At 37.2% G+C, this 27,022-nt stretch overlaps 1 protein-coding gene across 3 annotated transcripts in view; it reads left to right on the forward strand.

The window, feature by feature from the left end:
* The window catches only part of SBF2 (SET binding factor 2), a 468,462-nt gene that overhangs the window by 341,869 nt on the left and 99,571 nt on the right, over positions 1-27,022 (forward strand). For all 3 annotated transcript variants that reach the window (XM_041730425.1, XM_041730423.1, XM_041730424.1), the window contains exon 17: positions 3,282-3,350. In XM_041730425.1, the coding sequence (XP_041586359.1) occupies positions 3,282-3,350 (69 nt within the window). The remainder of the gene's footprint in view (positions 1-3,281; positions 3,351-27,022) is intronic.

Raw genomic sequence — 27,022 nt, forward strand, 5'->3', positions numbered from 1 at the left:
CTCATTCACCACAATCAAGTGGGATTTATTCCTGAGTTGCAAGGGAAATTCAATATTCACAAATCAACATGATAAGCCATGTTGGTAAAAGAAAGGATAAGAGCTATATAATCATTTCAATAGATGGAAAAAAGGCATTTGACAAAGTACAACATCCATTCGTGATAAAAACCCTGAACAAAGTAGGTTTAGAGAGAACATACCTCAGTGTAATGAAGGACATGTATGAAAACCCACAGCGCATATCATCCTCAATGGGGAAAATTGAGACCTTTTCCTCTGTAGTCAGGAACAGGACAGGGATGTCCACTCTCACCACTGTTATTTACCATAGTACTGGAAGTCCTAACCACAGCAATCAGACAACAAAAAGAAATAAACGGCATCTAAGCCAATCAGGAAGAAGTAAGACTCTATTTGCAGGTGACATGATACTCTATATAGAAAACCCAAAAGACTCCACCAGAGAACTACTAGAACTGATACACAAAATTCAGTAAGTCGCAGGATAAAAAAATCAACCTGCAGAAATCTGTTGCATTTCTAATAACCAATAATGAAGCAGCAGAAAGAGAAATTAAGGAATCATTCCCATTTACAAATACACCAAAAACAATAAGATACCTAGGAATAAACCTTACTAGAGAGATGAAAGATCTGTACTCTGAAAACTACAGAACACTGATGAAAGAAATTGAAGAGAACACAAAGAAACGGAAGGACATTCTATGTCCATGGATTGGAAGAACAAAACCAATCTACACATTTAATTGGAATCTTTATCAAAATACCAACAACATTTTTCAAGAGCTAGAAGAACCAATCCTAAAATTTGCATGGAACCACAAAAGACCCCAAATAGCCAAAGCAAACTTGAAGAAGAAAAAGCTGGAGGCATCACAATTCTAGACTTCAAGCTGTATAACAAGACTGTAGTCAAGACAGTATGGTACTGGCACAAAAATAGACACATAGATCAATAGAACAGAATAGAAAATCCAGAAATGAATCCACAACTATATATGGGCAGTTAATCTTCCACAAAGCAGGAAAGAATATCCAATAGGAAAAAGAACTGTCTCATCAACAAATGGTGTTGGAAAACTGGACAGCTACATGCAGAAGAATGAAACTAGACCACTTTCTTACACCACACACAAAAATAAATTCAAAATAGATTACAGTCCCGCATCAGGCTCCTCACAAGGAGCCTGCTTCTCCCTCTGCCTATGTTTCTGCCTCTCTCTGTGTGTCTCTCAATAAGTAAATAAATAAAATCTTAAAATATATATATATATATATATATATATATATATATATATATATATATATAAAGACTAAATGTGAGACTTGAAACCATAAAAATCCTAGAGACAACAAAAGCAGTAACCTTTTTGATGTCAACTGTAGCAATTTCTTACTAGGCAAGGGAAACAAAAGCAAAAGTAAATGACTGGGACTTCACCAAAATAAAACGCTTTCTGCACAACAAAGGAAACAACAAAACTAAAAGGCAACCTTCAGAATGGAAGAAGATATTTGCAAATGACATATCTGATAAAGAGTAAGTGTCCAGAATATATAAAGAACTTATCAAACTCAACACCTAGAAAAATGAATAATCCAATTACAAATTAGTCAAAAGACACAAACAGACATTTCTCCAGAGAAGACACAACACAGATGGCTAACAGACACATGAAAAGATATTCAACATCACTCAACATCAGTGAAATGCAAATCAAAACTACAATGAGATATCATCTCACACAAATCCAGAAGAGCTAAAATAAAAAACCCCAAAATAACAGGTGCTGGCAAGGATGTGGAGAAAGGGAAATAAGTGCAATACGTGTTATAATAAATATAACTATAGATGTATCTCAGACATACAAGAGGAAAAGATTCATGTTCCATGATAGATCAAACTACTTATATTTATATAAATCATAATAAGCTTATGTATAGACCAATATTGCAATGTTGGTAGGAATGCAAACTGGTGTAGCCACTCTGGAAAACAGCATGGAGGTTCCTCAAAAAGTTAAAAATACAACTACCCTATGGTGCAGCAATTGCACTACTAGGTATTTATCCAAAGGATGCAAAAATACTAATTCAAAGGGAATACATGCACCCCAATGTTTATAGCAGCATTTCTTATAATACCCATATTATGGAAAAAAACCCATGTCCAGGGATCCCTGGGTGGCGCAGTGGTTTGGCGCTTGCCTTTGGCCCAGGGTGCGATCCTGGAGACCTGGGATCGAATCCCACATCAGGCTCCCGGTGCATGGAGCCTGCTTCTCCCTCTGCCTATGTCTCTGCCTCTCTCTCTCTCTCTCTGTGACTATCATAAATAAATAAAAATTAAAAAAAAAAATTAAAAAAAAAAACCCATGTCCATTGGCTGAATGAAAAGATAAAGAAGTAGTGGGGTGTGTGTACACATAACAACAAACACAAACACATTGGAATATTACTAAGCCATAAAAAAGAATGAAATCTTGCCATTTGCAATGACCTGGATGGAGCTAGATAGTATTATGCTGATGAAGTAAGTCAGTCAGAGAAAGACAAATACCATGTGATTTCACTCACATGGAATTGAAGAAACAAAACAAAGGGAAAGGAAGGAGGGAAAACCAAGAAACTTATGTAACTTTAGAAAAGAAAAGAATGGTTACCAGAGGGATGGTTGGATGGGGAATAGAGTTAAATAGGTGATGTGGATTGAGGAAGTACTTGCTGTAATGAGCACCAGGTGTTGTATGGAAGTGTTGAATCACTATTTTGTACACTTGAACCTAATATTACACTATATGTTACCTAATGGGAATTTAAATAAAAACTTTTAAAAAGTCTTTCTCAAACGTATTTTTATCTCACTTCTAAAATAATGTGCTTCAAGGACAGTTTTGTTTTTCAATTTTACCTAAGTAAGACTTAGTGACAATTTGGAATAAAAGTAAAAACCCCGGGATCCCTGGGTGGCGCAGTGGTTTGGCGCTTGCCTTTGGCCCAGGGCGCGATCCTGGAGACCCGGGATCGAATCCCACATCAGGCTCCCGGTGCATGGAGCCTGCTTCTCCCTCTGCCTATGTCTCTGCCTCTCTCTCTCTCTCTCTCTCTCTCTGTGACTATCATAAATAAATAAAAATTAAAAAAAAAAAAAGTAAAAACCCCGTAAGACAGTAAACAGTGTATCCTAGATTTTTTTTCCATGTATTTGTGATTTCTAGTATAAATGTCCTAATTATGCTTGTTTCTCTTTGTTTAAGGATTGTTCAAGTTTAGAAGAATATAACATTGCTGCAGCATTGCTCCCTTTGACCAGTGCTTTCTACAGGGTAAGTTTCATTGGTCTATACATAAGCTCATTATGATTTATATAAATATAAGTAGTCTGATCTATCATGGAACTACATGAATCTTTTCCTTTTGTATATCTTAGATACATCTATGGTTATATTTATTGTAACACTTATTGCATACAGTTGACCTTGAACAACACAGATTTGAACTGCATGGGTCCACTTATCTGTGTTTTTTCTAGTAGAGTACTACAGATGTATTTTCTCTTCCTTGTGATTTTTTTTTAAGGTTTATTTATTTATTCATGAGAGACACAGAGAGAGTGGCAGAGACATAGGCAGAGGGAGAAGCAGGCTACTCGTAGAGAGCCTGATGCGGGACACGATCCTGGATCCCAGGACCACGACCTGAGCCGAAGGCAGGTGCCCAACTGCTGAGCCACCCAGGCGTCCCTCCTTATGATTTTCTTAATAGCATTTCTCTAGTTTATTGCAAGAATACAGTATATAATACATGCACCTAACATGTGTTAATCAGCTATTCATGTTATCAGTAAGGTTTCCAGTCATCTCTAAGCAATGAAAAGCTAGGTTTTGGGGGCGTAACAGTTATACACAGATTATTCACTCCACAGAGAGTCAGTGTCCTAATCCCCACATAGTTCAAGGGCTAAAGATACTGTGTGTAGAAAATTTAATATATAATATTAAATCATCTCCTAAGATGGAACCCCACCCATTTCATACCTCCTTTTTTTGGGGGGGGGGGGCTTTATTTTTCTTTAAAACATTTTGTAACACCTGAAATTATATATTCATTTGTTTACATTTGAGTATTTTCCTCTACCACAGAAAATAAATTCCATGAGGCTAGGATATTATTTCATAAATATTTATTGATAAGGCCAGGTTTATTTGTTTGTTTGTTTTTAAGTCTGTCCACAGTTAGAGATCTTAAGCCAAATGTTCTCCATTATTTGGAGCTCTTTCTCTGCTAAGTCACTGCATATCCCTCTTTCTTCCTACTTACCCCTCCCTTCCTCTTTGAAAACAGAAAGTGGAATTTATGATGTTCACACTTCTGAGAACTGGCAAGTCATACTGAACATGCTCAGGAAACAAGGACAAATCTCAAAAATGTCAAACAAATGAATTCAAGGTTTAGAGGCTAATGACAACTAACAAGCCTCACCATCATCTTTTGGTCTTCCCTCCCCAACTTAAGCCTGGCTCCAGGCCCACTTCATATTTCCTTTAATGCATACATACTAGCCTTCTCTGAACTCCCTGATCCTTCATCTCATTCCCCTGCTAGCATGGAGACCACTATAGGTGGTCTCCAGAAATAGGCCAGGCTATCCTGGATCCCAAACCATGTGGGAAATTTATCTCCGTATCTCAGAGCAGCCAGAAAACTTAGTCCTCTGCCTAACAAGCCTTCATATTAGGCCCTCACCTGGCATTTGCTAAAGAAAATGACATTTTAAATCTATCCCACTTCCAAGATTTAAAAAATATTATGTAGAAATAAATAAGAAACATAGGGAAAATAAGAATTGCAATAGAAACTCAATTGCTTAAGTAACCCATTGCTTATGATTTTTTTTTTTTTAAGGAGAATCATTTAACCATTTTATAGTGTATATTAATGAGGGTTTGATCAGGATAGCAGAAGTACCATGAGCAATATAATTAAGGAATTTATTATAAGGGACCAGCCCTTACTTATTATAAAAACGGGGGGGGGGGGGGGAGTTTTTGGAAGGCTTTGAATTAGGCTCTACCTGTGGGCCTGAAGTCTCTATAGGTCATGACACAGGGAAGAACAAGGACAAAGTGGAATCTGTGTTTATCTCTTACTTCTTCTAACCCAAACAGTGCAAATGAGCTGCAAAAAAAGCAGCACTATTAGCCATAGAGCTACACAAACATCTGGCCCTGGGCTAGGAGAAGCTGAAGGAGATGTGGCAGGAACTGGAAAACTGTGAGCTTAGTCTCGTCGCCCTATCAGTGTGAGCTGGCATAGCAGTGACAGAGTGTGTGAGCTGTAGCAGCACATCCTATATTACCTTCAAAGTGTAATGACTGCTGATTCACTTTTGTTCAAATCTTAAAGAGATTTCTCTTGTGGCCAACCCAAACCCTGGAATCATAGAGAAAAGAAAATCTGGGAAATGTCCTCACTTAGCTTAGTTTACACAGTACAAAACCATCATACTGATTTTTAGTTTTGTGGGAGTTTTTAAGTAGTTAATAAGTTGGGTTAAATGCCCTATTGTTTCTCTGTGTTATCAAACAATAATTCAAACTTATGTTTTAGGAGTGGGTTTATGGATTTAATTCTTTGTTGTTGGCTTGGTTTGGCCATGAATTAGGAGTCAGAAACCATACCAGTAATATGTGCAGGAAAAACTTAAGTTATTAAGTAGTAAGTAGCAGGGGATTAACTCCCAAGAAGTAAATAGAATTCCAAAGAATACAGGCATATCAGAAATAGGGAGCAGCTACTACTTCTTGGGTGTAGGCAGAGTACCCAAGAAAGGAGCAAACTTGGAAGAAGGCTTCATCCCAATAAGACTTGTGATTCAAACCTTGCTAGAGCAATGTTTTGGCCACTGGATGGCATAGAAATTCATTGAGATGCCACAGACCAGAGCTGTTAAGTGGGAAACTACCTCCTGAAGTTCTGGCAAAACTTGCTGGTAATCCCCCTTAGTAGAAAGCCAGTGAAACTTCATAAGAAGCCACTGTCTGGACCACCACTGAAATTCCAAAAATGGTGAGCATTTGGGGGTGTCCTGTACACCACTAGCAGGTGCATGCCATAGGAACTAGAAGGAAAAAGCACACCAGAACCAGGAAAAGAAACCACTTCCTACTGCATTGGCCCTTCAGCACTTTATACTGACAAAAGTTAGAATTGTGCCAGCTGGTAAAGGAGAAATGTTTATATGTCCAGTTCCAGTACCACAAAGCAGGGCAAAGAAAGGTCAATTTGGAGGAAAGACATTGCATCAGTAACTGACACAGTGGGTTAGAGAGGGTGAGGGTGGATCATACCAATTCTCAGATACTTTCTAAATTTCTAACTTATAGGGAATTATTTCTGGTGTATAATTGAGGAAAATTTTGTAGATGTAAATTGCACTATCCTGTCACAGATTGCAAATGAGCCATGTTTGGTGTTCAGCCAATATAAACTCCTGGGTCTTGCTCAGCATGCTTCACAGAATTGACTCAGCAGTTTGTCATATTTGAACTTATGTGAAAATATTTTTAATAATATTTATTGGACTTTTTTTTCAATGCAACAAAACTTTATTGAACATCTCAATATACAAAGTTACTATGCCAGGTAATATATGGGCAGCCACATGAGTGAAACATTGACATGGCCAGTAGGAACTTATATTAGTCTTTCTAATACCAAATAATAAACAGATAAAACTGTTCCACAGTGCATCAACTGGATGGGTATTTCCTTAAATAAAATATATATATGAGATTAGAAAATTCAGATACTACAGAAACATATAAAAATGCAAAACAAAAGCTTGTTTTCCCACTTCTACCCCATATCCTCTGACAGTTGGCTTATTCTTAGGGGAAAAAAAGTCACTCATTGCCAGTAGATAAATACAGATAAAATTACTCTTTTTTTAAAAACTAATCAAATCATTTACATTGTTTTCTCACCTTGTTTTTTTCATTTAGTCATCTTGAAGATCTTTTTATATACCTAATTAGTATATAACACTAATACCTAATTATATTAGGTATTAGTATGCAAATATATTTTTTTCTTAATGAAAAGATAGCGTCTGTGTGTATGTGTGTTTATTTACCATAAGTATAAGAGCAGATTATTTCATTGATCCAGGTGAAATGTGATGTTTGTCTTTTAGCATTTTCCTTTGTGTAAAAATATCTAAGATGTTTCACTTGTAACATTATATATCTTAGATCCTTGGGAATTTTTTATGCCACAACACCACAAATTTGAGGCATTTTTTCCCTTTCAGTTTTCTCACTTTTCTCTACTTTTAATGAGTTCTATGTAACTCATACTTCTTTAACTTATGAAGCCTTTCTTGAAGGTGATATTTTAAGAGCCAGGTTTAAATTATTAAGGATTACTGGGGATACCTGAGTGGCTCAGCTGGTTAAGCATCTTCCTTTGGCTTAGGTCCTGGGATTGTGCCCCACTCCCTGTTCACTGCTCAGCGGGGAGTCTGCTTGCCCTTTCCCCCCCAATTTATGCTCTCTCTCTCTCTCTCTCAAATAAAATCTTTTTAAAAATTGTTAAGGATTACTTTAATCGTGAGAAACAATGTAATCATTTACATTTATATTAGCTTATCATTTATATGATGCTTTCATCCTCAGGTCAGCAAACAGTTATTAGGTATGGCAAGCCCTATGCTTATGTTTGTTGCCTAATTGCAAGTGAATAGCACATGGTCCTTACCCTGAAGAAACATACTGTCTAATGGCCTTTCATATTCATCAATCAGCTTTTAACGGAGGAACATTTCAGTTACTGAATAACATTGGGTTACCTTTTGTTTACTTACATCCTTTTTATTAAAAAAAAAATCATGTTTGTTTAAATTAATTGAAATATATACTCAAAGTTTAAAGCAGGGATTCTTGTGTAAATGTCACTTTTTGGAATAAAAAGAATTAAAGAGTAAGCTAAAACCCAATAGTTAGAGCAGAAATAAAACCAAAATAAGATACCCTTCTCTTAATCTTTTCCCATGATAGCCTTGGACAAAAGTAAAGGCCATGGGGCCCCTTCATCATGAGCTACTGTGTAGTGCCCTCTCCATGATCCATAAATCTTAGAGTCATCCTGTTGTAGTTCTTAATCACCCAGATAATCTAGAGAGTATCCTAGAATCTATCAAAATATGAGAGATCCCTTCTTTTACTTCTTTGAGGTGCATTGGTTGGTTACTGATGCTCAAAATGTATGCCCAGAAGAATTGATGCTTTCTCCCCTGGTACTCATTGTAATTCATGTTTACGTTGGGAAGAAATAGAAATACCCTATTTGACTTAAATTCAAGCACCCTGAAGAGACACATTGCCAGATTGCAAAGATCCCCCCATACACAGGTGGCACTTTGTAGGTTATTTATTGATCAAGATAGGTCTTGCTTCATAACAGCATTATTCGGGCTCTCATTCTCAATAGAAGTGGACTTATTTCTTCTTAAAAATTCTCATTTCATTCCAACATGTTAAAAAAAAAAAACACTTATCTTCTCTAATATCCAAAAGGATACTCCCAGAGGACTCATTTTTATTAACAAGTTTGTTGAAGTATAATTTGTATACTATAAAATTCACTCATTTTAAGGGTATATTTTAGCAATTCTTAGTATATTTATAGATTTGTATAACTCTCACACTATCTAATCTTAGAACATTTCCATCACTCCAAAACAAATCTCCTATCCATTTGCAGTCACTTCTCATTCCCAGGCAACTACTAATAGACCTTCTGTCCCTATAAATTTGCCTTTTCTAGACATTTCATATAAATGTAATCATATATGTTCCTTTATGTCTGGCTTCTCTTAGTGAATAAAGTATATTTGAAGTTTGCCCATTTTGTTAGAAGATTTCTTTAGGACTGTTATTAATTAAGAATTCTTCATACCCAGAGTGCTTAGGTCACCTTCTGTATAGCTTTAAATTGTATCTAATTCAAGATGTAAAGTATAATTAAACGAATTCTCTTTTAGTAAATATACCAAGAAAAAAATGTGAGATGTAGTACCTAATTTTATAGTCCTTTAATTTTTCTGTTGCTAAATTGTGAATTTTGATTATACTGTCTAAATGAACATCGACTTACCTAATTGTAAATAAATTTGAGATCTAGGTATTTATCCACTTCAAAATATAAAAGCCAAAGGCAAGTAGATATATTCAGGATAGTGTGATAGGAAAATCTGTTCATTACTACCCGAAAAAAGTCCTTTGTGTAAACCTAGCTTTTACCTAATCAGTCAGAGAAGGAAAAGTGAGCATTAAAGCATGGAGAACCAAAATTTCCTGAGCCACCTCCTAAGTAATGACCTTTCTGCCACCATACTAGAAGTATTTCTCCTCCCAAACCTTGACCCCCAAAATGAGCAAACTAAAATCTGTTTTCTGCATCTTTCATGTCAAAACCTGATATTTCTTGTGTAAGCCTATGTATCAAATAGAACATGGTAAAGAACAGAAGTCCAAAGAAAAGTGATAGCAATAATAAAGACAGCTTATTCTTACTACCTAGTACAAGGTGCTACATTTGACTTGCAGGGCCTAATCCAAATGAATGGATATTATTCCCATTTTAGATGAAGGAATCTCTACCATTTAGCTAGTAAGTCGCAGAGCCATGACTCAAACTCAGTGTCTGACTCCAAAGTTTGTATTCTTTATAATAAGATTCCCCAAGTGAGTCTCAATTTATATAGCAGAGTTCTGGGAGCTTTTCATCTTTTTGCTTAGAGGTACTGAATTGACATCACTCCTGTCCCCTCATTTCTCTAACCAATATTATCCTTATATTCAGCAAGGATACTTCATTAAGCTTTGGCTTAGAGTGGGCAAAGTCAGGAAATACTGGTTAATTGGATGTTATGATTAATAAATAATTGTCACATATTATTATATGTAAATCTCTAATTTCCACGTATTTCTAATAGAAAACATACTAAGTACTCAGAATCACACCAGATGCACTTTTGTAATTCTCTGATAATTTAGAAGTTACTTGAATAACTAACTGGTTTTGCCCTTAAGTTAGTAATATAGACCCTACTTGTCCTACTTTTGATATGACAACATATAGATAATTTTAACCAATGGAATCCAGATGAACCTAATTCATGGTATTAAGATTGTTGCTGGAAGAAAACTCTTACAATAACATAAAAAAAATAGATATTTCATCAGTTCTTCTTTCCCCTCTAATGGTAAATGACAAGAGAGATTCTTAAAAATCTACAAAATGGGAAAAGAATTTTGTTTTCCCTAAACTTCATGATCTGGATACATTGCATTTCCTACAATAGGTCTCAAAGGATGACATTTTTGGCAAAAATCAGCAGAGGGTGGTGATGAAGGGTCTTTTTTCATCTCTTTTCTTCTGTAAAATAAAATACTAAGCTTAAAAATAAATTAGCAGAAAAACATTTGAGAATGAAGACAGACATCAACAGTGGGCTGAATCCAAATTTGGCCTGGCAAAGATATGAATGTGCTTATTACAGCAGATACCTCCAGCACAGCAGAATTTTAGAATGGCCAGAGACAGTGTCTTGCTTTTATTTCCTCCCTTCATTTTCTTCTTGTTCTTTCAGACAACTTAGCATTCCTCCCTCCTCCCCTCTAAGCACAACCTCTTCTTGCTCCTCCTACTGTTTCTTTCCAGTTTTGGGTGGCTGCTCCTCTTCTCCTAGTCCTGTAAAACCTCTCCTTCTGAGAAACTGAATTACTTTAGAATTACTGTTCTTTATTAACTTATCTTCACTGTTTAGTAATATAAGGCAGTTTGGAAATTTAAAGGAACATAGTTACTTATAGATATAAAGTTACATTAACTGCCTGGTAAAAAATTGTATTTAAACTAATTTGCTGAGTGTCTCCTTTGTGTAAAAATCTGTATTAGGCATTGGGTGAGTTGCAGTGATACCTAAGACATGATTTCTGCCCCCCATGCTCCCCTGTAGCTGATTATCTTATAGGGTAGAGAGGAATGAAAATCACTACTAGTAAGCAGAATAGGAGGAAACAAAGTGAACTGCATGTGCCCATGTTGAAGAACACAAACCTTTTTTATTTGAATCCCTCATACTCTTACAGGCTTCCTTACATAATGACACTGTGATTTATGGTAACTATTTCCCCTTCTTCCCTTTCCCTCTGGGTTCAGGCCTTGATACCTGTGATTTTTGTCCCCTCCCTCATATGAGGGCCTTTTTTCTCAGCTTTCTAATCCACTCTCCATACTTTCCTGGGCTTATTCCTCATTCTCCCCTCTTTTCCTTTTCAGAACCCTTTTTCTATTACTGCTTCTGCTGCAAGCAGTCTTAGAGCAACCTTCAACATTAATATACATGAAAGCTGGGGCACCTGGGTGGCTCAGTCAGTTAAGCATCTGCCTTCAGGGGATCCCTGGGTGGCTCAGCGATTCAGCGCCTGCCTTTGGCCCAGGGTGTAACCCTGGAGTCCCGGGATCGAGTCTCAACGTCGGACTCCTGGCATGGAGCCTGCTTCTCCTTCTGCCTTGTCTCTGCCCCTCTCTCTTTCTATGTCTATCTTGAATAAATAAGTAAAATCTTAAAAAAAAAAAAAAAAAGCATCTGCCTTCAGCCCAGGTCAGGATCCCAGGGTCAGGATCCCTGTTCAGTGGGGAGTCTGCTTTTCCCTCTCCCTCTCCCCCTCTCCCCAGCTCATGTGCTCTTTCCTCTCATATGTATATATATATGTATGTATGTATATATATGTGTGTATATATATATATATATATCAATTGAATAAAATCTAAAAAAAAAAAACACACACACACACACGAAAGCCATACCAATCAAGACATTTTTATTAATATTATAGGGAAATTTATTCACAAAGGATAATCTGTTACCAATTTCAACCTCAAGAATTGTTACATCTGGGATCCCTGGGTGGCGCAGCGGTTTGGCGCCTGCCTTTGGCCCAGGGCGCGGTCCTGGAGATCCGGGATCGGATCCCATGTCGGGCTCCCGGTGCATGGAGCCTGCTTCTCCCTCTGCCTGTGTCTCTGCCTCTCTCTCTCTGTGACTATCATAAATAAATAAAAATTTAAAAAAAAAAAAAAAGAATTGTTACATCTTTTTTTTTTTTTTTTTAAGAATTGTTACATCTTTTTGTTGGATTATCCCTTTTATTATTATATAGGGCCCTTCTTTGTATCTTGTTACAGTCTTTTTTTAAAGTCTAGTTTTTCTGATATAACTACTGCCACTCTGGCTTTCTTTTGATATCCATTTGCATGATAAATGTTTCTCTACCCCCTCACTTTCAAATTGCAAATTGTCTTTATTTTATTTATTTACTAAAATATTTTATTTAAATTAAAATTGCCGGGATCCCTGGGTGGCGCAGCGGTTTGGCGCCTGCCTTTGGCCCAGGGCGTGATCCTGGACACCCGGGATCGAATCCCACGTCAGGTTCCCGGTGCATGGAGCCTGCTTCTCCCTCTGCTTGTGTCTCTGCCTCTCTCTCTCTCTCTCTCTTTCTCTCTGTGTGTGTGACTATCATAAATAAATAAACATTTAAAAATAAAAAATAAAAAATAAATAAATTAAAATTGCCAACATGTTGTATAACACCCAGTGCTCATGCAGGTGTCTTTAGATCTAAAATGAGTCTCTGTAGGGGTGCCTGGGTGGCTCAGTTGGTTAAGCATCCATCTCTTGATTTTGGCTCAGGTCATAGTCTCAGAGTTGGGAGATCAAGCCCCACTTCAGGCTTCAGACTCTATGGGGAGTCTGCTTGAGATTCTTTTCCTCCCTTTCAGCCCCTTTCGTCCTGTATTCTCTCTCTCTCTCTCTCAAATAAATAGATATTTTAAAATAAATAAAGTATGTCTCTGTAGGCAGCATAGAGATGGATCTTGTTTTTTTTTTATCCATTCTGTCATCTGTCTTTTGATTAGAGCATTTAGTACATTTACATTCAAAAAAGTTACTGATAGATAGCTCTTTATTGCCATTTTATTACTGGTTTTATTGTTTCTTAAGGTTTTCTGTGATCTTTCTTGCCTTCCATGTTTGCTGATTTTCTTTAGTGATATATTTGGATTTCTTTCTCTTTATTCTTTGCATATTTATTAGTGGTTTTTGATTTGTGGTTGTCATTAGGTTTGTATATAACCTCTTCTGCACATAGCAGTCTATATTAAATTGATGGCCATTCAAGTTTGAACCCATTCTTTACTCCTGTCCTCCCCACGTTTTAGATATATAGTGTCATATTTTACATCCTTTTATTTTGTGAGTTCCTTGAACTTTTTTTAATAGAAATATTCATTTTAATTACTTCTGTGATTCCTACTTTCATACTATCGTTTTTGGTCTTTTTCCTCCACTCAAAGAGTTCCCTTTAATATTTCTTGTAGGGCTGATTTTAGTGGTTATGTACTCCTTTAATTACTGCTTGTCTATGATCTCTTGCTTTCTACTTCTATTTTGAATGTTAGCCTTGCTGATAGAGTATTCTTGGCTACAGATTTTTTACCACTCAGCACTTTAAATTTATCATGCCACTCGGTTCTGGCTTGGAAAGTTTCTGCTGAAAAATCTGCTGATGAAACCCTTATGGGGTTTCCTTTGTATGTGACTGTCCTCTGTTGTCTTGTATCTTTTGATGTTTTTTCTTTATCTCTGTATTTTGCCATTTTAATGATTAGATGTCTTGGTGTAGATCTGCTTTTTGTGAATTTTTTCGGAAACACCAGATCTTGCCTTCTGGATCTGGATATGTTTCCTTCCCCAGATTAGGGAAGTTTCCAGCCATTGTATCTTCAAGTACATTTCCTGCCCCCCTTTCTCCCTTTTTCTTCTGGAACTCCTATAATACAAATGTTATTATATTTGATGGAGTCACTGAGTTCTCTGAGTCTATTCTTGTTTGCATGGTTCTTCTTTCACTTTTTTTCAGCTTCATTGCTTTCCATTTCTTTGTCTTCTATGTCACTTGTTCATTTCTCTGCTTCTTCTGTCCTGCTGTTTATTCCATCAAGTGTGTTTCTCATTTCATTTGTTGAGCCCTTTAATCTCTGCTATATTATTCCTTATCCCTGTGTTAAAGGATTCATTAATGTTCCCCACTGTTTTCTCAAATCTAGAGAGTAACCTTAGTCATTGATTTAAATCAGGCATGTTTCACTTAGATCTATGGCTGTGGCCTTATTTTGTTCTTTCATTTGGGATAAATTCCTGCCTTTACATTTTGTCTAAGTCTCTGCCTGCTTCTCTTAGAAAAGCCTGCTCTTGAAAATAATGGCCTTGTGGGAGCATCTGAGTGGCTTAGTCAGTTAAGCATCTGCCTTTGGCTCAGGTCATGATCGCAGGCTCCTGGGATGGGGCCCTGAGTTGGGCTTCCTGCTCAGTAGGGAGTCTGCTTGTCCCTCTCCCTCTGTTCCTCCCCCTTGCTTGTGCTCTCTCTCTCCTTCTCTCTCTGTGTGTCTTTCACACTTACTCTCTCAAATTAATAAACAAAAATCTTTAAAATAAAGAGAAAAAAATAGCCATATGAAGAAGATGTCATGTAGTTCTGAGGCCTGAAGCTTTAAGGAACTACATGACCTGACATAACACAACTGCTGTTGTGTTCTGGGTGTTCAGTCCTTCAAGCCAATCATCATGGAGGCTCTCTTTGCCTGTTGTCGGCAGTATTTGGTCCTTGGCCTGAATGTGGCAAGTTTTAATTAGGTATACTTTGGTCTGCTTATAAAATAAGACCTGACACCACTTCCATAAGATAATGAGTCCCTGCAGAATTCTCTGGTCAGAGACATGGTGTGGGCAGAGTTTGTGTTAGTCTTCTGGGGGAGGACTCTGCACACAGGGACTGAGGGAAGTGTGACCAAGAAGGACAGTCCCAACCAGGAGCTTAGTGTAAAAGCAAGTTAGGCAGCCAATGCGTGCATTCTGCTGGTTCCTGCATGTGGCCTATGATTGTGCTGAGGGATAGGGATGAGAAATGTTGCTGGCCAGCTCCTTTGTTCCTGGAGCAGTGTCTCAGTGAATGCTGCCTCTCAAGGACATGCTCCGTGAAGAGCAAATAATCTCCCCATTGTGTCCCATGCGCTCTTTAGCTCACTATTTCCACACTGTCTCTGCCATGGTTGTTTGTCCACCTTCTCTCCAGGAGCAGCCCTGATGCCTCTGGACTCTCCCACAGCGCAGCCCACTGACACTTAAAACTTTAGGCATTAAGCCCCTCTGCTTGCAAGAATTCACAAAATTCAGCCCTTCTCACTTTCCAAGCCAATGGCCATGGGGAAATACTCTCCTCATGCATTCCTGTGTGCCCCTCTCTCTCACCCTTCTCCATGACTACAGCTCCCTCCCTCCCCTCTGTAGCAGCCAAGATCTGTTTCTCCCCTAAGCCATTTCTCTGCACTACCTACCTTCTTTGATGTGGCCTCTTCTGTATCTTTAGTTGTGGAGTTTGTTCTGCCAGTCTTCAGGTCAGTTTCTGTGGTATTTAGAATGATTTGATAGTTATCTAGTTGTATGCATAGGACAAGGTGAGCCTAGGGTCCTCTTATTCTACCACCATCTTCCCCCAAGAATCTAGTAGGAATCTGTGCTTTTGACCACTTCCTTGGGTTCCATTGGTGCTTGAGCAGCTGAAAGAACTCAGAGAAACATGTTACTTGCTAGATCACCAGCTTATTATGAAAAGAAATAACTCAAAAAAAAAAAAGAGATATAACTCAGGAACAGCCATATGGAAAAAGACGCAAAGGACCAGGTGTGGGGAAAGGGTGCATAGTTTCTGTGCCCTCTCCAGGTGTGCCTCTCTCCCAAAGTCTCCCTGTGTTCACCAACTCAGAAGCTCTCCAAACCCCCAGTATTCCATATTTTAGGTATAATTGTGTTACTTTTTTGTTTCTTTTAAGTAGGCTCCACACCCAGCCTGGAGCCCAACACAGGGCTTACCCTCATGATGCTGAGATCGAAGACCTGAGCTGAAATCAAGAGTCTAACACTTAACCGACTGAGCCAGTGAGGTGCCCTTAATTGTGTTGCTTTTAAATTCTTCCTTAAGATGTGGTCTGACTTCCTGTCATCTAAAGTCTGAGCTTATCTAAAACAACCCATGAAATAATTTTTCCCTCATGGATTTTCTATACTTGATAGTTCGATTTGTATATAGAATTCACTATGAAATAAAAAATATTTACCCACAAAGATATTATCAGTCAAAAATAAGCCATATTCAAAGCCATTTTAACTTCTTAAACATCAGAAAAACATTTTTATTATTTTCATAATATATTAATATATATTATATGTAATATATATGATATATAACACTTAGTCACATGTTATATTATTAACAGGCACTGGGCTTTGTAGGGAATAGTGGGGCAATGGGTAATACCCAGCCACCATAAACCAAGGACTGAGAGCTGATTTCAGGAGAAAAATTGAGTTAACCCTGAATCATCTGTTATTTTATGCTGGCTTCCCTTCATGATTAGTTCAGGTTATAAAATAAAATTTTCCTTTTAATGGAAAGAGAAGTGCTCTTAGGTCAAATTTTCACCCACTTCTCTAGAATTACTTGCATTGACGGACCCAGATTGTATGTGATTACAATTCAAATAACATTGATTTATACTTAAGAAACATGTATTTTATGGAAAAATTACACTTTAAGGGAGAGCTCAATTAAACTTTTGTCTGATAATATCTTATTTAAATAGCTAATGAGTGTAATCTCATGGGAGGAGGAAGCCCTGAGCCTCCTCCAGACAACCTAATGAACAGCTTACCTACTGCCCCCAGTCAACTGCAGACCAGAGGAAACACTGCCTAGAAGAAAAAAAAAAAGAATTAGTATCTCAGCAGGACCCACAGGTTACAGAGGAGAGATCCTACATTCTTTCCCTCTGTTTGCATAAACTGACTATTCTTAGAGGCATGAGATTGTTAGGTCTGATATTTGGCTGGTTACCTCCCCTTTCACTTCTGGTCCTGGAGTAGTGGGAGGTGGCAATAAACATAGCATTGGGTGTTTAACTGAAGCCATTTAATGAATCGCAGCTGTATTAGTACAGCCCCTATCAATTTTCTTAAAGGAGGGGGTGGCAAGAGTTCTTGTAACATTTTTATGCATTTGGCTCTGGTTATGATATACACTTAGAGACAAACCAATGGGAAAGATGAACCTCTTTCCCACCAAGCACACTGCCATTTGTAATTCATTTTCAGTAGATCTCTTAGAAATTGATTATTGAGTATATAATTGTATTATATATAAGATGCTGCAAGAATGGTGATGATGATAATGATGATAGGATAGTTAAGGTGTATTAAGCATTTCCTTATGTGTCATGCACTGTGGCTAAGTACTTCTTCATGTGCATTAATTAGATCATAATCTTGACAACAATCCCATGGACTAAGTATTATTGTCTCCATTTCATCTTTGAGGAAACTGGGTCTAGATAAATGTAAAGACCTTGTCATGGTCATTCAACAAGCAAATAGGAAAAGGTGGAATTTGAACCTAGGGACTTCTAGTCTAGCAATATAGCACACTAAATATTCTGAAACACCCCTACACCTACAACACCACCAGCAGCAGCAAAAAAAACCACCAAAAATGTAATATAAAATACAGGTATGTTATTAAGTACATAACTAAGCACAAGAAAGTAAGAGAAATCTTCAAGAATGAAAGATGAAAAGGAGGCAGAAATCTGAGGTGATCTGCTTCCACTGCAGCTTAAGCTGCAGCTAACCTGAAGACATCTAGTAATACTTGGAACCTAGAGCCTTCAGTATTGGGTGGGGAGACTGAAATTTGTAAATATTTATAATTTAAGGAAACAATTTCTAATCCATGGTAATAGCTCTCAACTGAATTATTATCCTCTTACTGGTTTCCCTTGCTTTCACCTTTGCCCCTTACATTCCATCATCAACATGACTGCCATAGTTACCCTTTTATTTATTTTTTTATTTTTTTCATAGTTACCCTTTTAAAGCATAAGTCAAATCATGTCATTCTGCTCAAAACCCTACAGTGACTTCTCATCCTACTCAGAAGCACCTTTCCAAATTTAACTTCATAATTTTGTCCCTTAGTTTCCTCATGTCTTTGCCTAAATGTCAGTTTCTCAGTGAGGTCTATCCTGATAACCCTATTTAAAATTCTACCCATCCCTCTCCAACACTGTTATTCTCCATTCTCTGTTCTTGTGTGTGTGTGTGTACATCACATATACTTACTATATTTATTTTCTGTGTCTTGCCACATGAATGTAGGCTCCAGGAAAGAAGGAAGTTTCATTTCTTCACTAATACATCCTCATCTCCTGGATTGTATCTGGTACATAATTGGTCCTTAATAATGATTGAAGGAAATTAATGAAATGTAAAAGCAAAAATACAATAAAGAAGACCAATAAAGCCCAAAGTTGTTTTTTGAAAACTAAAACTAGACTTCATACTCCATTTTGTCTAACTCCAGAACCCATCCATTTAACCGCTACACAGTATACAGCTTCCAAAATACAACTTCCTTCCACTTTCACAAAATTTGCCATCTAGTAATTGGATATCAGGCCTTGTCACACTGACAAGGCCTTAATGGCTCTGTGGCCTTCGATGTGTTATTTTACTTCTCTGTGCTAAAGTGTCATTAGCTACAAATAAAGATGATAATGGTACCTACCTTGTAGGGTTATTATGAGAACTAGATGCAGTATAACATGTAAAGTGCTTCCTGCCCAGCACGTGATAAGCCTTCAATAAATGTAAATGACTGCTGCTGTCATTAACCACCCCCCATTTTCTTGTCGAATTAACTCAGTTCTTCCAGGAGGTCTTATGAATGTGGTAAAAGCCAATCAAAAGTCCTATAGGTGGACACACTGGATGTCTAGCACAAGATTCAATACTCAAACCAACTGTGTCATTAATTGTTATTGGCTCTGTGCTAAGTTTTGATGGCGATAACAGATCAATAATGTGGGGAAGGGTGGAGTTGAAGAATGGAGAACATGGTTTGTGTATTGCTTTTGGATCAGGAGAACTTTGGGATAACCCTCCAAAAGCTACATAACAACAAATCTCCTCCCCTCATACACAAACACCCTACTCTACTTAGCCTATATACTTCCTACTTAAAAGGCCATATGCTGATTACTCTAACTGAAAACAAACAAGATATCTGACTAACTCCCTAGTGGTATCATGTCAAATATATGTTTAGAAGCAATCTGTCACTAAACATTCGTCACTTTGGGGTAGAAGGAATTTAAAAGTTCTATTCAAGCCTGCTATCTATTCTTCCTATCCTCTTTTACAAGATGACAAACTCAAATGCTTAAAGAAACCAGACAAATGTTGTAACTGATTGAAGAGGAAATCGTATAGAACTGGAGAATGCTTGTTTCATGTTAAAGGAACATTTATTTATTTAGTTCCAGTCATTTCTTGTCAGGCAAAAACGTGGTCACAGTTTTCAAAGAAGACATCCACTTTTACAATTTTCCTAATTATTAATAACAAGATTCAGAACAAAAGAAGTACAAGCTGCCAGTCTGTAGCCTCTGCTACAGAACTTCTATGTGGAGCTGTGTAGGAAATAATGAGAATTGCAGAATTTTAACTTGAAAGATAGTTCTGGTGAAAAATATGAATTTGAGAGTCTTGTAAAGAGAAAAGACCACCAAGCCCAGTTGGGAGGAGAGAGAAGAAAAAATAATCGAGGTCAGAAATTTGGGGAAAAAAACCTGTGGAATGAGATAAGGAGGAAAAGCCAAAGAATAAGACAGCATAAGATGCTCACATGTAGGAGATCAAAAGAAGTTGCTAAATTCCTACTTTGGAATAGAAATTAAAATAAAGTTGCTAACTTGAGCAGTCTTTTAGTAGATTATATAGTGCCATTAAAATCAACTAATCATTTATTTTGAGAGAAAACAATGAGAAAGGAAATATGAGTGGAAGCTAGGCTCTAATTTATTCCACAGTGGCATTAGAATTTGATATATTCTCTTGTCCCCTCCAAGTATATTTTCTCTAAAAAGAATGCACTGAAAGGAGGCACCATCCCATCTGCTGAAAAGTCACACAGGAAGATGGGGGCAAGGCTGCAGAGGTGGGTCTTCTGTGTTTCTGATTCTGCCTCAGACTTAGTATATCTAGTATCCTGGATCCTATTAAGGATTCCAGGGCAGTCAAATAATTCCTTTGATTTAAAAATAAAATTTCACAGCAGAATAACTTAATCAAAACATGAAAATTTGTTTGAATATTTCCATCTTCTAGAGAAAATTGACTTCTCTCAAAAGTGTATTTCTTCTTACTTTGCTATAATCATGTATAGAATCTAGTATAAAATATTTATGTCCCCCGGGATCCCTGGGTGGCGCAGCGGTTTAGCACCTGCCTTTGGCCCAGGGCGCGATCCTGGAGACCCGGGATCGAATCCCACGTCGGGCTCCCGGTGCATGGAGCCTGCTTCTCCCTCTGCCTATGTCTCTGCCTCTCTCTCTCTCTGTGACTATCAAAAATAAATAAAAATTAAAAAAAAATATTTATGTCCCCCAAATTGAGAAAGGAACCAAACAACTTTAATGTCCACTCTGGTTTTGCTTAGAAACAGTGAGATCTCTGCTATTTCTACCCACTGTCCCACCTATTGTAAAACTTTGGCGGGGAGGCAGGAGAGCTGTGGTAGGGGAGATGATTGTGAATTTTACAGCCATAGACTAGATAGAATTTTATTCATGGGCAACATGAGGGTTGGAAGAAACTATTAGATTATAGATTTAAATTATTTAGAGAATATTTCAAATTTTCAAGATAATGCAATTAAAAGTACCCAAGCCACTTGGGAGAGTTGACATGATGTGTAGTAATGGGTAAATTTATACTATTTGAATATCTAGGTCCCAAAAAGCTTTGGTTTTTATATTTACTTCCTCGGGGTGTTTCCATGAAATCTTGGGAATGAGTTTATATGATTGAATACATAACTTATTTTTTTAGGTTTCCTTTTTTTTTTTTTTTAAGATTTTATTTATTCATGAGAGGCAAAGACATAGGCAGCGAGAGAAGCAGGCTCCCTATGGTGAGCCCGATGCAGCACTTGATCCCAAGACCCTGGGATCACGACCTGAGCCAAAGGCAGACATTCAACCACTGAGCCACCCAGGTGCCCTTTTGGTTTTAACATTACAGGGAACAATTAGAGAAAAGTGAATAATTCTTAATTTAGCTCAGAAGATACTGGTGACCATCTTAAGTGAGAAGTCAGAAGCTAGATACATAGTATGGTGCCTCCAACAGGGCTTGAACAGATAGGGACCCTCCTGGGCCAATATTCTTGTGAGCACAAGTAGTTTTTCCATCCACAGCTCTGTAACAGTTGTTTGTCCTCATTTCATTTGTGCCTCAAGAAGAGTAAAATCTGCAACGTTGATGTAAGGAGCAAGTGTGCTACCAAAACTATAAGAGGAAAATGCAGGTTTAGAGAGTCAGCTTCCTACATAGAAGAGCAGTGGGAAGCAATATAGCAGAGATTCCTAACCCTAACCTAACATATCTTTATACACAGTGAACTTACAAATAAGATTTGATTTGAAACTTAAACTCCACTTTCAAAAAAAAGTCTGAACCCCACTCCCATCTTTAAGTGGTCCAGAGAGTGTCACCAAAAATTTTGTTGAATTGAGTTGATTATCCAGTGTTCAGTACAAGAGCCCAAGTCCTCTAATTCCAGATCAGCTCTTTGTACTATATGAGCTGTAATCCTTTGGCCTGGATCCATGACTCTCAACCTTGTTGCACATTAGTCACCTGAGTGATTTTAAAGACAGCAAATACAAAACTCTGGCTTCCCATCAAAGCCAGTTGAAACCAGAATCTTTGGGGGTAAGGTCTGGACATCAGTGCCTTAAAAGTTGCACATTTTAGTTGCACATAAAAGGGCACTGGGTGGTTCAGTGGTTGAGCATCTGCCTTTGACTAGGGGCGTGATCCCAGGGTCCTGGGATTGAGTCCCACATCAGGTTCCCCACAGGGAGCCTGCTTCTTCCCCTGCCTGTGTCTCTGCCTCTCTCTCTGTATCTCTCATGGATAAATAAATAAAATCTTTTTTAAAAAAGTTTCATATTTAGACTCAGAAGTCTTTAAAGGTCCTAAAACCCAGAGAATCTGTTACCATTTGTGAAAATGCTGGTGCTGTCTCATATAGCTTAATAACATACTTTACCAGTAGACATTGTTTTAAAGACAGTACTCTCCAGAGTTGATGGAGAGAGAGAATGGTGCTTTTAGGACCTAAAAAATAACTCCCTGCCTTTTTTCAGATCTATAAGTTTAAAATTCTGAAAGGTTAATGAAAAATAAGATACCTGTCTTAATTCATTGTACCTATTGATTTCTGTTAAAAAGTATGTATTCAGCTCTTTATGTTCACAACCCTTTGGTAAGCTAAATGAGGAACCTTAACATAGAAGATATAGACTCTGTCTTTGAGGAACTTGTGATTTATTATAATTTATTTGGAAAAAAGAACTTATGAAATGCAATAATAATAATATACTTAGCATTGATTGTACATTTCCTAAGTACCAGAGACACTGTATGAACCACCTTACATGTACCATGCTGTTTAATCCTCACAGCCATAACCTTGAGAAGTATGAGATTAAAAACCCTACTTTTTTCCTTATTTAACAGATGAGGATAATAAGACACAGAAAAACTAAGTAATTTACCCAAAGTTATTTAAACATAGGTAGTCTGAGTCCAGGACCCATTCCCCTTCACCATCAGTCAACCTATTAAGTAGTAAGAGATAATGAAATCGTTCTTTTTAAGCCACTAACTTTTGGGCTGTTATTTTTCAGAGCAATAGATAACAGAGATACTGGTACATAACAAGTGCTATGTAACACTTAGCTAATATTGATATTATTATTATGTAGATCTTTGATGCCAAGTTCTGACATCCAGATATCATCAATGAAGGGGCGGTTATAGGTGCTTGGGTGAGGGGAACAACATTAATTACACAATATTTTCTTAACTTTGTAGTGGAATATGGCTTAAAAGAAATCTTGATTAGTTAAGAGAAGATTTTTTTTAAAGATTTATTTATTTGGGAGAAAGAGCAGGAGCAAGAGGGGCAGAGGGAGAAGAGAGAATCTTAAACAGACTCTACACTGAGTGTGAACACAGGACTCAATCTTAATGACCCTGAGATTACTAGATGAGTCAAAACCAAGAGTCAGATGCTTGACCAGCTGCACCACTCAGAGCCCCAAGAGAAAATATTTTTAAGAACTGTTTTTGGAAGATTCACAAAAGTAGAATATCATATATTGAAGTGTTAATCTGTGGTCTCATCATGCTAAATTACTTCACTTCATTATTACAAATATCTGCTGAAGTAAACAGTTGTATACTTTCTGTGATTCAAGAAAATATATCACCATTAATAATTCTTGGTATTTCTTGTGGTTAAGTCAAAATTTTACTGGCTTCATCCTAATACCGGTGAAATTTGATAGCAGATTTTCTATAGAATAACAATGAAAGTACTAATTCATAATTTTCAGAGTTTAACAAATAATAAAGAGATTTGTTTTCTTCTTAAGCAGACCCTGCAATGCAAGCCCAGAAAGGCTCTCTGGCTGCCATTTACATTTTTGCTATGTCTTAAGTTAAAAAGGCATTTGTATTAGACCAGAATTTTTATCTATTTACTAAATAATTGATTTCCCAATTGCATGTTTGATGGCTTGACTCATTATGTTATAAAGATCTATGGTATTACAAGGAAAGCTGTGGAAAAACAACACATTTTGCTTTACTGTTTTTCTTACCAAATAAATTCATTTATTTAATTGGAGGTGGAGGGGATTGCAGAGACTATACTTGGCCAACACTAAAATCTGTTATCTTCTCCATCCAAGAAAGTTAACTGAAGCTGACATGACTTTGAGAAGTGCATTGTAGCTGACATCTGGGTGTGCCTCATACCAAAATGTTATCATGAGAGATTGGTCCAACAGGAATGGAATTTGAATCCTTTCAAAGAATTGAATAAAAAAATTATCTGGACTATATCACCTTTTTTGAATTAATAAACTTGACGTTTTTACAGCACAATTCTGTTAGTGGGATGTTGTGTCACAAATGTCAGTTATTTGTTCTTCCTAATGTAACTATATACTATCCCAGTGGCTTCATCCCAATGTTCTAAACCTTGTACATGACAGTACATTTTAGAATACCATCATGGCCCCCAGCATAGTGCTAACCACATATTTGGTGCTCTGAAAAATGTTCATAGTTAGAGTATAATTTATCCTTAGGTACCTATGCTGTGCAGAGAGCCCTCTTTCCAAATGCAATCTTATTTTTTTTAATCATTGCTTAATTATTTTATCTGTCATCACGTGTTTCTTTTGGGTCTTGAAAAAAATGAGCTTCTAATCCAAAAATGCTTTAGGAATGCTTTCTGGTGCTACAAAAGGCAAAGAAGTTTAGTATCTTTACATTTATGGTTGACATGTATGTAATCTTAAAATACCACAGACTCCAGATCTTTTTGTTTTCCACGATGAGCATTTGTTCAAAGTCAGTAAACAGGATTAAGGTATGCATCCTATAGGATTGATATAAATAATTATAAATATTTCCTGTTCTTTCTCCTACTTAAATTTGAAAATCATACTTCTTATTATCTCAGTTATTGATAAAAATGTTGGAAAGGGCAGAACTTTATATTAGGCTACTTGACACTTTCTTTTAGGATAGTGTCACTCTACTTAGTCATTAGATGTAGAAAATGTGATGAGTAAAATAATTTGGAATCAAATCACAGAATGCCTAGAATTGTCAAAAAACAAACTTTCTTCTCTGGAGCCGAAATATAACACAAAGAGAGTTTTGGGATAAAGAGGAACAGTAATTTTATTATTTTGTCAGGCAAAGGAGGTTTTAGCAGGCTGCCTTCAAAACTGCCCAGTATAAAAGACTGAGGGGGGACACCTGGGTGGCTCAGGGGTTGAGCATCTGCCTTTGGCTCAGGGCATGATCCTGGGACCCGAGATTGAGTTCCTTGTTGGGATCCCTGTGAGGAGCCTACATCTTTCTCTGCCTATGTCTCTGCCTTTCTCTGTGTGTCTTTCATGAAAAAATAAATAAAATCTTTAAAAAGCGGATATTAGAGGAAAATACAGAATCTGAGTGTTTTCCATAGGAATCTGGTACATGCTGCTACCTGCATTCATTATGTATTCATGGTGGTCACATGAGTAGCATTGGCTCCGACCATCCAAATCTCTCTCAAATCTCGTAACTAAGTATGTGTTGAAATCAGTGAGATGTCAATATCAATATGAGTTCCAGGAACAAAAAATTCTATACAAAAACAAGTGAAGAGGATTGGGAGGCTTCAAGAAGAGGAAGAGAAAGTTTTGTTCAGTTTAAAGTCAAGCCTAGCTAAAGGATTAGTGTATCCATTTTAATTTCCATCCATCTTTACTTTTCCATAGCAGTGTCAGGATGTCATATTAAGGAGTTTAGACTAATATTATTCTCTAGTCACCAAGAAGAATCTAGTAGCATACTCTTGAACAAGGCAATGACAAAATTGTGTTTCAGAATCTTTTTTTTTTTTAAGATTTTATTTATTTATTCATGAAAGAGAGAGAGAGAGAGAGAGAAAGGCAGAGACACAGGCAGAGGGAGAAACAGGCTCCATGCTGGGAGCCCAACGTGGGACTCAATCCCAGGACTCGATCCCGGGACTCAATTCTGGGACTCCAGGATCGCGCCCTGGGCCAAAGGCAGGTGCTAAACCGCTGAGCCACCAGGGATCCTCTGTTTCAGAATCTTACAACAGAGTGGAAGATGTTCAGGAGGATTTAGAGGTTGGAGGAACAGAGGCCACGTAGCAGGCTAATATGACAGACAAATGTTGATTACAGTTACTAGAAATCTACATGGAAAGTTATCTATAGCATGGTTTGCTTTTAGCAGGGATTATAAACCAAAGAGGCCAATGAATGATGCAAATGAGTTAAGCAGGTCAAAGGAAGAACATATCTAACGAGGGCAGCTACCACTCAGCTCCATCAGTTGTCACCCTATAGGAATGCAGAAACATTGTTACCACATTTTTCAGTTTTTCAAGAGAAGCTGAAAATTTAGCCTTTAAATAAAATCTCATTTGTAAATGTTGGCTTAATTAAAAAAAAAAAAAAAACTCTAGACCGCTAAAACAAAAAATAAAACAAAACAAAAACCCTGTATCTGCAGCTGGTAGGATGCTAGCTTTTACAACCTATAGCTTTTAGCTTCTCTGGCTATGAATTCTTATTGTGTAGTATAGTAGGGAAAAGACCTAAGGGCAAGAATTAGAAAACTTCTGGTTAAGTACAGCCTGATAACATAATAGAGAAAAGAATGGAAAATTCAAAACTCATGACTCTTTTTATGGGTAGCAAAAGCCAAGATTTTATTAATAACTTGTCCCTAAAGAGCAATTTATAAATAGATTGCTCCTTTAGCTTAATTTTGCTTAGGTAGTATTGTTTCCTTCTTATTAGTCAGCATTGTTAGCATTTTTGAGAAATCATAGATTTAACAGAGACTTGTGGAGGAGCTGCTGAATTACAGAAGTTATTACAGCAGAAAATAAATTATGTGGTGCTATAAATACTTGACTCAGTGACTCAGCAAATTCCCTTTATGTACAAAGAGAAACATGTTGTACCTAACTTATGAGGTCTGTTTTTAATTTCTTCAGCTTTGCAGTGGTTCCTGTTTGTCACTGATAGATTTTTACATAATGTGAGAGACATAAAGATAAAGAGAGACCATGTTCAGCAGGAGATTTAAGTATTGGGAAATGAAAGCAGTGCGGGAACCCTCAGTCATTGGACTGCTTTTGTGTTG

Source organism: Vulpes lagopus, chromosome 15, assembly GCF_018345385.1.
Source record: "Vulpes lagopus strain Blue_001 chromosome 15, ASM1834538v1, whole genome shotgun sequence".
Classification (NCBI taxonomy): domain Eukaryota; kingdom Metazoa; phylum Chordata; class Mammalia; order Carnivora; family Canidae; genus Vulpes; species Vulpes lagopus.